This window comes from Rhincodon typus, chromosome 23 (assembly GCF_021869965.1).
Source record: "Rhincodon typus isolate 14 chromosome 23, sRhiTyp1.1, whole genome shotgun sequence".
NCBI classification, from domain to species: Eukaryota; Metazoa; Chordata; class Chondrichthyes; order Orectolobiformes; family Rhincodontidae; genus Rhincodon; species Rhincodon typus.
Genome location: NC_063354.1, coordinates 20191123 through 20203539, shown reverse-complemented (window position 1 = coordinate 20203539; position 12417 = coordinate 20191123). Strand labels below are relative to the sequence as shown.

The 12417-nt window shown below is 39.4% G+C and overlaps 1 protein-coding gene across 1 annotated transcript in view; it reads right to left on the bottom strand.

Annotated features, from left to right (window-relative positions):
- Positions 1–12417, bottom strand: part of sdk2b (sidekick cell adhesion molecule 2b) — a 428005-nt gene that overhangs the window by 258395 nt on the left and 157193 nt on the right. The window contains exon 7 of the mRNA XM_048611111.1: positions 1452–1642. Coding sequence (XP_048467068.1) covers positions 1452–1642 — 191 coding nt within the window. The remainder of the gene's footprint in view (positions 1–1451; positions 1643–12417) is intronic.

Genomic DNA, 12417 nt, shown 5'->3' with positions numbered 1-12417 from the left:
GATCCATTCCAATTGTATAAAACAGAGTGAGATCCAGTGTCGCAGAGCACACAAACACATTCTGTTGTAGTTTTGGAGAACCTAAGTACCTTAAATTGGCTTTCATGAATGAGGTTTTTATTTCTTACAGTGAAGTCTGTAGTAGATATTTAGAATTTTTTCAACTTCAGTTTACCTCCTATGGTCTACCCATGTGGATACTGAGTAAATTGGCATTGACAGTGTAACAGCAATGGGTGATGGATGGAGATGGGTATGACACTAAATCAGCACAGGGGAAATAAGTGGCGATGAGGCTGAATTGGGGTCATATTTTGGCAAGAATTGTCACTCATGGCCTAGAGTTTGTCTTGGGGTGGGTGGACGTATGGGTTGGATTTATGAGCATGGGAGTTGGATAGCACGTGAGGGTCAGATAGCTTAATGTTTGAGAAAACAAAATAAAGTCCCAGTGTTTAGAGGTGGGCCTTTTAAATGGATTATATTGGCACTCAGCAGTCTCTGTAGTCACCTTTGATTTTCATCTGGGATGAGCGTGATTTCATCTCACTCCTGTCCACCAACCCAGAGTGAAATTCCCACCATTCCAGGTGGCTTATCCTGAGGTGGGTGCATCCACACTGGGAGTGAAAATCCAGGTCCAAATATTCACCTTGCCATTATCCCACTTTTTAATACCTCTATACACAATTGCAGCATTGTACCTCATCCTTACCCAAAACCTGGAAACTTTTCTCAATCACCAGCATCAGTGTGTTTTGTTTTTAAACAAGGCAATGGCTAAAATTAAATGCATACTTTAAGGTTCATAAGAAATCAGCACTAGTGATATACAGTTTCTCTGCAAATATGCAAATATTCATGGATTGATGGTGAAGTTATCACTAACATTGTGACATTCTGCAATAAAAATACAACTTGACTTATTTAATTAAAACTAAATGAACGCTCTTGATATTATATTGTGCTTCATGCATCATAATACTTTGTTTTGTCTAACTCACTATGTGCAATGCTGTGGTAGATCAGCTATAGATATGGCTTTTGACAAAGAAACATTGAAAGGGAACCATTTTGCAGTCCAGTCAGAACAAAAACATCAGTCTGCTGCAGCTGTGTGATATCACTGTAGACTCAGAATTCTCTAAGAGCACTTGCACCTGACCGGAATGACAAGGAAATGAGATCTTAATAGTGAGTGGGCAGCAATGGATAGAACCTGGTGTCTTTTGAAAAAAAATTACAACAAAATTGATAGCAGTTATATACAAATAAAGCAGTGGTTAGTTCCATGAAACAACAAGTCATTTAACCCCTTTCAATAGTTTGTTAAATGAAGCAATTCAAAGCTGATTCCAGACTTGTAAATGTTCTGTGAATGAACTTGTAAAATGTTTTGTATCTATTATGCAGGTACTCATTATAGAACTGGGAATTTTCCAGGTACTCACCCAGTACTGACAAGAAGGCCCCTGCGCTAACTGATGGAACACTGCTACTTCGGAGAACAGCTTCGCATTCATAGTACCCAGCATCACGTATTTTCGGATTTAGGATGGTCAGTTTCCGGTGGAAATCACTGAACCCACTTCTGAATGGAACCCCGTCCTTCTTCCAGATGATACTTAGCTTAATTAGTGGCCTGGAAAAATATTCAGCACAATGCACAGTTCCTTATATTGTCAATTTGAAGATGTTAGCATTGTCCTCCAGGTAGAGACCTAATTATATAGAAATTATGCAAAATCCTAATCGGTATTAGAGTTGTAAAGGTCACAGACGTCGACAGCACAGAAAAAGACCTCTTGGTCCATCAAGTCTGTGCCAGTCAAAAACAGACGACCAACTATTCTAATACCCATTTCCAGCACTTGGCCCACAGCATTGTATGCCTTGGCATTGCAAGTGTACATCTAAATACTTCTCACATGTTATGATGGTTTCTGCCTTTACCATCCTTACACGCACGGAGTTCCAGACTCACATCACTCTCTGGGTGAAACAGTTTTCCTCATAACCCCTTTAAACTTCCTGCCCTTTCCTTAAATCTATGACCCCTGGTCGTTGATTCCTCTGCCAAGTGAAAAAGTTTCTTGCCATCTACCCTGTCTGCCCCTCAAAAGTTTTAGACATCTCAATCACGTCCCTGCTCAGTCTCCTCAGCTCCAAGGAAAACAACCCCAGTCAGACCAGTCTCTCCTTATAACTAAAAATCTCCAGCCCAGGCAACAACCTGGTAAATCTCCTCTGCACCCTCTCCGGTGCAATCACCTTCCTCCTATAACGTGAATTCCAGAGCTGCACACAACACGTTTGCCTTGGCCTAATGGTTTTATACAGTTCCAGCATCACCTCCCTGTTTTTAAACTCTATGCCTTGACTAATTAAGGCAAGTATCCCATATGCCTTCTTAACCACTTTATCTACCGGTCTTGCCACCTTAAGGGACTGGTGTACATGCAAATATCCCCCTTATCCTTGATGCTTCCCAGTGTCCTATTGTTCAATGTGTATTCTCCTGCCTTGTTTGTCCTGCTGAGTTTTGTAGCAAGTCCTACAAGAGACAGAATGGTTCTGGACTTAATTTGAGGTAACGTAGCTGCGCAAGTGGTTGAAATATCAGTGGCTTGAAGCATTATTTTGTACACAGTGAACATAACTCCTGTTGGATTCACGATTGTTATGGGAAAGGACAGGATGGGGCTTAAATCAAAGTTTTAAATTGGGAGAAGGCCGATTTTAATAAGATCAGGTCTGATTTGGTCAGAGCAGACTGGGAACCGATACTTTTTGGTAAGTCTTTGTCAGAGCAGTGGGATTCATTCAACAAGGAACTAGTCAGAGCACAGGACCCACATGTTCCAATAAAGACTAAGGGTTGGACTAACAAATCCCATGAACACTGGATATCAAGGGTTATACGGGATTGGATACAGAGAGAAAATGGCAGGCTTACGGCCGATCTGGGTTGGGGAGATGGGGAGGGGTGGTGAAAGTAGCAGAAACCCCAGACAATACAGAATGTGTAACGGGAAACTTAGAGAGAAAATCTGGATAGCAAAGAGGCACCATGAGCAATAATGGCAGGTAAAATGAAGGACAATCCCTAGTTATTTTACAAGTACATTAAGAATAAAAAGAAAGCTAAGGAAACAGCAGGGCCACTAAGGACCATAGTGGTAGTGAGGCAAGGAAGAAGATAGCAGGGACATTGGCAATAATTTTCAATTCCTCCCTGGCGACAGGAGAAGTGCCAGAGGACTGGAAGAAAGCCAACGTGGTATCGTAATTCAAGAAGGGAGCAAGAGATAAGCCAGGAAACCACAGTCTAGTCAGTCTATCCTCAGAGGTGGCAAAACTAAAGGAAGCAAGTCTGAGGGATAGAAATTCCTGCATTTGGAGGCAGGAATTAATTAAAAATAGTCAGCATGGTTTTGTGTGACCAGCTTGATTTAATTTTTTGAAGTGGGAACAAGGTGTGTAAGATGAGGAGAATGCACTTGATGCAGTTTCCTTGGACTTCAGCAAGGCTTTTGATAAGAGTCTGCATGGGAGACCAACGGTGAATTGTGATGATACTATGGCTTTAAGAGGTGTACTTTGTCCTTGTCTTTATGAAGGAAGGTTGAGACAGTGCTGGGAGCAGTCTGCTCAAAGCCAATAAAATAGACAGCTTGTGAGGCCTTGGTTTTATTTTTAAAGTTGGAACAATAGAAGCAGCCTGAATGGTAGGGTCAAGCTCACACAGGACCAGGATTTTTAGTTTTAGCTTTCTGCAGCTGCTGGAGTCTTGAAACTGGATGTGGAAACTCTTATTCCTCTCTCTGTTATAACTAAAAGCTGGGTTCTCTTCCTACGCTAGAATTGCATGTGAGACAATCCAGTTTTACTGAATTTGCCCTTGCCAAGGGTGTGTTTATGGGATATTACTATATTGGAACAGTTAACAAGTAGTGCTTTATACATATATGTTATTTGGTGAAGCATTTTGATAGAGCTACAGTGAAGCCAATTCTTTTATTTTATTTTGTCTGTATTTTAACCATAGTGTAAAAATAAAGGGTGTCTTGTTTAAAGTCAAGTAATTTGGCCAATCAAATTGCATATGGAACATAACGCCTTACAGTTACCTTTAAAATAAGAAAATGTTGGGGTCTAGGCTAACTTCTTAAAATATTTTGAAGGGGTTTGATTTGGTCCATAACAGAAGGTAGGAGCCCAAGGGATCAAAGGAAATTTGTCAAATTGGATACAGAACTGGCTGAGTAGCAGGAAGCAGGATGATGATTGAAGAGCATTTTTGTAACTGGTAGCCTGTGTCAGTGGGGCAGCATGTAGATGAGAAATAGGAAAGAGGCTTGGGAAAAGCCAAAGACAATGATGCAGGAACAGGAAAGGAAGCTACAGCAAATGATGCTCTGGTTATAATTTGATAGATAGGACAAATCTGGCATTGTAGCAAAAAAGGACGCAAAATCCTCCTTCAGGAGGGAAGGGATGTGTCATGATGTGGATCTATAAAGTATTTGCAGTAGTATTGACAGACTTTACCATTTTGATTTGGCCGTGAACTAACAAAGAAGATTTTATCATATTATAATTTAGAGGAAACTATAATGAAGACATCTACTGTTGCAAGTCCCAAATATCACATACAAAATAAACAGATATTTTTCATGATATTAATAAAATAGGAAATATCTGTAACATCTGCCCTTCTCTTTCTAACATTTGTTTTCACCTTGGTATATATATTCCACTGTGCAAAGTATCAAGAGAGGAATTTAATTTTGTTTTTCTCTTTCATTGGCCCAGTTCCAACATTGTTATGGAATGTGGAACTCATGCTCTGCTCTACTTTTATTGCTAGTCTTTAATGCATGAACTTCCTGTGCTCATAAAATGCTGGGATGACAGGGCTTGGAGGTGAATATTTTTGCTCTTTGTCCAAAGTGACAGCATAAAGTAATCTCATGTCAGGTATATCAAAGGTTCCTACAGTTTACAACTTTCCCTTCACTACCAGATCTTCTAAAGAATGTTGCCTTACTACACCAGCATGACCTTTCCATTTAATATTCTTACTGCTTTCTGATTGGTGTTGTCTTTTGTAACAGCATCTGGAAGCTGTTTGCTGTGAACTTTTGCTCACTGTGAATTGGAAGCAGAATGCATAAAATGGTTCACTCATACCTCACCTTTGTGACTCAGTTGATACCTGTGTGCAACAACCTTTAGCACGGCACAGATAATAAACCTGAAATATCATAGGACTAATTTCTGGGAAATTGGTAGCATTTTATAGGTAGCAGGATTTTCCAGAAGATGCATTACTAATACTGAGAACAGGCTGCAAAATGTTACATTTAAAAGATACCCTGTTTGTTTATTGTACTCAACATTTTTAACATAATAGAGTGGAGGACGATGAAATTTAATTTCAGCAGTTATGCAATTGAGGAAGTAAATGGCAAATTCAATTTTAAACCTGCAACGTATAAACAAAAATGCGTGCATCAAATTTTCCACATCTCAAGAACGCAATGAATGAAGTAGAATTTCCCCAAGGAGAAGGATAATGCTGGCAATTACAGGCCAGTCAGTTTAACACCAGTGCTGAGGAATCTTTTAAAAGCATAATTCAGGAGAAAGTTAACAACCACCTGGAACAAGCATGAACTCACAAAGGGGAATCTGCTGGCAGCAGGAAATCTTCAGTGATTCACTCAGATGTAGGAAGGGACCAAAGTGAAATCTCATCTGTTCACATGGAAATGTCAATTAGGCCTCACAAATGGATCAATTGACACTAAATGTCCCTGATACACCAGAAGTTTGTGGTGGTTCAAGGACTGAGTAGAAGACCAGCTACTTTCCTGTGCCTCTGGAATACCGCACTGTTGAGGCTGGGGAGGGGGTGGGGGGTGCGGTGGTCTCTCATTGTCGAGCACTCTGCGCCTGATCAAAGGATTGAAGCCCTGAAAGCTAAGTCTCTGTTCTTAGCTATAACCCCTCAGCTGCCGGCACTAGATATTTTCTTGTCAGCCTGTTCAGAGATATTATGACACACACAGATTTTATGGTGGGCCTCCTGGCTCACATGGTACCAGCACTAATACTGTACCACAAGAATCCTCCGCTGCTGTCTGCTCTTTGTAACTCACTTCCTGACTCACCAAAGCCTGTCCTACTACAAGGCACAAATCAGGAGTGTGACGGAATATTCCCCACTTGTCTGGATTGGTGCAGGTCCAACAACACTCAAAAAGCTTGACACCATCCAAGACAAAGCGGCCTGCTTGATTGGCACCATATCCACAAACATCCACTCCCTCCATCACCGATGGTCAGTAGTAGTGCTGTGTACTGTCTACAAGATACATGACAGAAATTCACCAAAGATCCTTAGACAGCACCTTCAAAACCCATGACCACTTCCATCTAGAAGGACAAGGGCAGTAGACACGTGAGAATACCACAACCTACAGCACGTGCACTGCAGCAGTTGAAGAAAGCAGCTCAACACCACCTTCTCAAGGGCAACTAGGGAGGGGCAATAAATGCTGTCCTGCCAGCGGTGCCCATTTCCCATGAGTAAATGAGAAAAATGGAACCAAACCAAAGGTGCTGCATCGCTTCCAAAAAATGTATTGACACTAAACTGGTTCTTAAAGTGCAGTTTGGCAAGAGAATCATTCCGAAGATCAATGAGATGGACAGACACTCACAGAGAAAAGAAAAATTGTATCCAAGCAGGAGTCAAGCCCAGATCTCACAATGAAAAGTTAATGCCTCACTAAATTTCCCCGTTCTGCTGCTATTCATTGTGAAGTGTGCCTCTGATGAGTTAGGAATTGCATTCACAAGCTAACATCATCAGCAGTCAAATGCACCTCCACATTTACAAGGGTTTCTAAAACAAATTATGAACCTACACCTCACAGCAAACTGCAAAATGTAATCACAAATTTCAATAAATTTATGTTATGATTTTCAAGGGACCTCTTTGTGACACTTTTCAAACATTTCCTTATGCATGTTTATGTGATTCCCAATTCCTAGGAGGCTGCACTCAAATGCCTACAAAACTTCTTATGTACACAGTGTAGGTCAGACACTAAAACAGCGATTATGCATGCTGAGAGACGGCTACAGCTCCACAATGCCCAATCTCTAAGGTACTTCAGCTAATATTAGTCACATGGAATAAATGGCTGCCATTTCCAGTATGTCAATTTGTAAATATCATATAAAGACAGATTATTCTTTATAAAGTAACCATCATTGACTTTGCATAATCAAAGATAGAAAAATTATTTGAAAATCTTCAGGAATTATTTTAGCCAATGTTGCTATTCTGCACTATTCTCATTATTTTAGACTTCTTTCCCTGAATTTTTATTCTTCTTTAATATTGTTTAAATTAATACATCTTAGAATCCCTACAGCGTGGAAGCAGCCTGTTCGATTCACGGAGTCCACACCGACCCTCTGAAGAGCACCCCAACCAGACACACCCTACCTACAACCTGCATTTTCCATGGCTAATCTACCTAGCTTGCACATCCCTGGATGCTATGGGCAATTTAGCATGGCCAATCTACCTAATCTGCATATCTTTGGACTGTGTGAAGAAATCAGAGCACCCAGACAAAACCCATGATGGCACAGAGAACATGCAAACTTCACACAGAGGATTGCTTGAGGTTGGAATTGAACCCAGTTCCCTGGTGCTCTGAGGTAGCAGTGCTATCCACTAAGCCACTGTGCCTAAGGGAACAGGCATTTTTAACTAACGCAACAGGCAAGTAGAGTCATACAATCTTTATGACATCTGCTGCTAAAGTTTTCTTGAAGTACAAGCCACTGTGACAGATTAAAATTTTGCTCTGCAGTATTTCATTGCATGGGTAATGAACGGTCTAAATGAACTGATTAGTGTCAGGTTGGAGGAAAGCTTGAGCTCTAAAGAAGGATGATACAGAAACAAAGAGAGAATGGGGACATTGAGAGAGAGGGAGTTACTCCATAAATAGGACTTTTTTTTGAAGAGTGCAAACTGGCAACTTGATGAATCACTGTTAAAGACTTTGTTTTTATCTGGGAACCAGTGTTTAAAGTAGGAAGCTGGAAACATATAACTTTCAAACTCAAACTTTCTCTAAAGTTGAAATGTCTGCTGCTGCCTGGCCTGCTGTGTTCCTCCAGCTCCACACTGTGTTGTCTCGAACTTTTTGTCATTAGTTTTATCCCCTCTTGTGTTCAGTTTTCTAAAACTTTGAATTTCTTAAATTGTTTGCTGATTTTGCAATACTTTTTTAATGCATGAATCTCACAACAATTCTCTCTCTCTTTCCCTGTTCTCTCCCCCATTTATTCTGTTCACACATGCAGTGTGAAAAGAAATTGCCCAAAATCAATAGATAGTTAAAAGAGATAAGAGGTTTAGCAGTACTGAGCTGGCAGCCATCCATCTCTTTCCATGCTGACACATGAAGAATGGTTACTGATGGGTTGCTGCTGCCCAAATACATAGCCTTACCTTAAGGCAGCCTCCTTCTGTTGAGGTGATAATAGTGGAAATGTTCCTCAGAAGCTCTGCATATTTCATTTACATGACATTTCAATTCTCAAGTCATAGTTCAACTTTTGTTTTTGTTTTATGCAGTACGAAATTTGAGCTACTTATGAAAAGCTAAATAATGAAGAGTATGTAAAATTATCTTTATTTTCTTTTAATTGCTGTAGTTTGCAGTACAATACATTGGTGAAATAATTATGCATATGCGTAATTGCATACAAATGGCTCAGCATTTAATTAAGTTGATCTGGGCAGTATCCAATGTCAATTCTTAAATGTTTGCCATGTATCTGATATGCTATTCATATTTGGTTCTTGTGAAGAGGTTAACAAAATTCATATGATGAATTTTTGTGAAACCCACATGTGATACTCACTTATCTACTTCATTTAAGTTGATATTAAATCATGAATTCTTTGTGGAATGTATTTTGTCAATATGCATTTGTTACAATTCATCTTTATTTGCTCAATGTGATGCACATTAATAGAGGATGATACAGAAACAAAGAGAGAATGGGGACATTGAGAGAGCGGGAGTTACTCCATAGATAGGACTTGTTTGTGAAGAGTGCAAATTGGCAACTTGATGAATCACTGTTAAAGACCTTATTTTTATCTGGGAACCAGTGTTTAAAGGAGGAAGCTGGAAACATACAACTTTCAAACTCAAAATTTCTCTAAATCCAGGTCGCTGACTCCCCACTTGATTGCAACAGAACGTTGTCAGAAAATGGCTCTTGCGTGCAGGTTGCCTGCCGATGTGAAATGGGTGAATGAGGGGATCATGTGTATGGCAGGAAGTGCAGTTGTGAGAATCCAGGCTGGGAAAACTCTAAAACTTCCAAATGAAACAGAATAGTTCACCTTTCCAATCCACTTGTTCCTGACAGTCGTGACTCTTTCTTTTTATCATCTGGAAAACTTACCTCTTCTGCCCCTCTCAGACTTCAGTTAAGATTGGTTTTGTGCTTGTGTCCTGAGTGGAGCAGATTAATGTTCAGAACAGTGGAATCCTGGCAGTTCTTTTTCGGCAGGAAGTTGATTTTAACTACCCAACTGATCAGTATTTGCTGAGTAGTAAGATTAAAATAAAAAGTTTGAAACTGAGAGCACTGAAATCATACAGAGAAAGAGAGATAAGTTTGCATTAAATATATAAGGTACACAAAAGGTAATTCCTTCTCTGGGTAATGGGAGCAAAGTGTTGTGCTCAAGGACTAGGCAGGAAAGAGGGTTATCCAAAATATCTGAAAGCATCTCAAGCAATGGTGTTCTATAAAATGAAGCTGTAATTCCCAAAGCAGCATGTATAAATTCAGACATTGCTGTGTTCAAGTTCAGAATATGGTGTTTATATACAATTGGTAGTTGATATCAATTTATTGTACAACAGCGAATCAATGAATTTATTAATATTTTGGCTTTTGAGTGGCATGACAGAAAACTGACTGTGCTGATGAAGTGCATCTTTGTTAAACTAATTGAAAGCAATTTAATTGCTGCTCCTTGCCTTAAACAGTTTCAAGTACCTCTTAATTTGGGTTAATAATGCATCTGAAAATGTAGCTGGAGGGATGTGTAGGATCAGTATTATTAGTCAAATATGAAGTACTTGCTACCTTTTTAGTGCGAGTTTCTATGGAAAGATTAATAAAATTTCTCTGTTAATGCTTGCAAAGCCTAAACAGATATCTACCCAATTGTTCAAATAGTAGACAAAAGGACAGAAATGTCTGCAGACAGTATTTTAATGAATCGCATTCTGGCTTAAACAGTATTTTCTTGGTGATAGGTGTGTCGTTTCAGGTGCAAAGCTCTTGCCTCTATATCATGAAAAAGACATAGAGGCACTCAAGAAGTTGTAGAAAAAAAACAACAAAGATTCCAGAAATGAGCAGTTATTTCTCTTTACAAATGCTGGAATCTTTTACATAGAAAACAGAAGGCCGAGGGGTGATCTGATATTTTACCTAATGAAATGTTGTGATTGGGTAGACACAAAAGATATTTCCACTTGTCAGAAGGCACAACTAGGGGCTGTATGTTTTATCAAGAGGGTATTTAGAGGGCAGAGTGTTATACCACAAGGAGTATTGAGGTGAATAATATTAAGAAGATAAGCACAGGTGGCAGAAAGGAATAGAAGGTTATGCTGATTGTGTCAGAAAAGAAAGCTGATGTTGAACTAAACTAGTGCATGAACCACTGGAGCTAAATGTTGTATATTCCATATAATTCTGTGATTTTTCTTCAAAAGATTTTAATATGAATTCTAACATCTTCCCTGGACATTATAGTAACTTTACAATCCTTCATTGAAAACACTGGGAAAAGCTTAAGATCTGACATGTGAATTAAATGAGCAACTGTACTTGGCCTGATTTCTTCAGGATTCCCAGGTGCTGACCCCATTTCCAACAGATCTCTAAGTGTGGAGCTGGAGGAATTCAGCAGGCCAGGCAGCATCAGAGGAGCAGGAAAGTTGATGTTTCGGGTCCCAAAACATCAACTTTCCTGCTCCTCTGATGCTGCATGGCCTGCTGAATTCCTCCAGCTCCACACTTAGCTATCTCTGACTACAGCATCTGCAGTTCTTGCTATCTCCAACAGATCTCTGTTGTGCCAGAAAGGAAAGGAGGAGGTACAAACTCACACAAGACAATATCACACACCCAATGTCAGCTGGGTGAGTTCAAAAAGATTCACTTTTTACTCGAACAAAGGTTTCATCCTGGAGTGTAGTCACTAATTTATGGAGGATATGGAAAGGACAGGTCAGGTCTGAGGAATTGTCAAGCAGTGAAGTTATTTAAATCCTCATCATTTTGAAAATTAAAAGAAGCAGCCTTCTTAGGTTAAGTGAGAGATGAAAGGAATCTGTTCTAGCAGTTACCATAGCTCTTTGTTGACATCACTCCATGGGCTATCATTATTAACATGCATATGAACATACAAATGCATATGGAATTTTTAGGAGTAGACCATTCTGCTCCTTGAGTCTGGACTGCGACTGAATAAGATTGTAGCTGAGCTGCTCCAGATAAGCCCCCTGTTAACCTTTTACCCTCATGTTTATTAAAAATCTATATACTTCTGACTTAAAAATATTCAAAGATTTTACTTCAACTGCCTTCTGTGGAAGAAAGTTTCAAAGACTCTCAATCCTCTGTGAGAAAAAAAATCTTTCTCTGTCTTAAATGAGAGACTGTTTATTTTGAAACAGTGATCTCTTCTTCTAGACTCTCTCACAATAGGAAACACCCTTATCAAGATGCCTCATGGTTTTATATGTTTTAATCAGCATTAAACCTTCTAAACTCAAGTGCATGCAAGCTAGCTGTCTAACCTTTCCTCATAAGACAACCTGCCCTTTCCAGGTATTAGTCTAGTAAACATGCTCTGACTTCTTTGCAATGCATTTACAGCCTTCCTTAAATAAGAAATCCAATCCTGAATGTACACATTGTTCTAGACGTGGTCTCACTGATGCCCTGTGCAAATGAAGCATAACATCCTTACATTTATATTCCATACTACTCGCAATAAACAATCAGATTCTATTATCTGTCCTAATTACATTCTGAACTAGCAGAGTAATTACAATTTATTCACAAAGACACCGGATTCCTCCATGTCTCAGATCTCTGCAATTTTTCACTATTTATGCTTTTTAAATATGCTTTTTATGCTGCTTGCTGAAATGGATAGTTCTACTTTGCCCCACATTATACTCAATTTTCTCAGTTATTGCTCACTCATTTATCTTATTATATCATCGTGTCCTCTTGACAACATACTTTCTTATCTATCTTGGTGTCAACATCATATTTAGC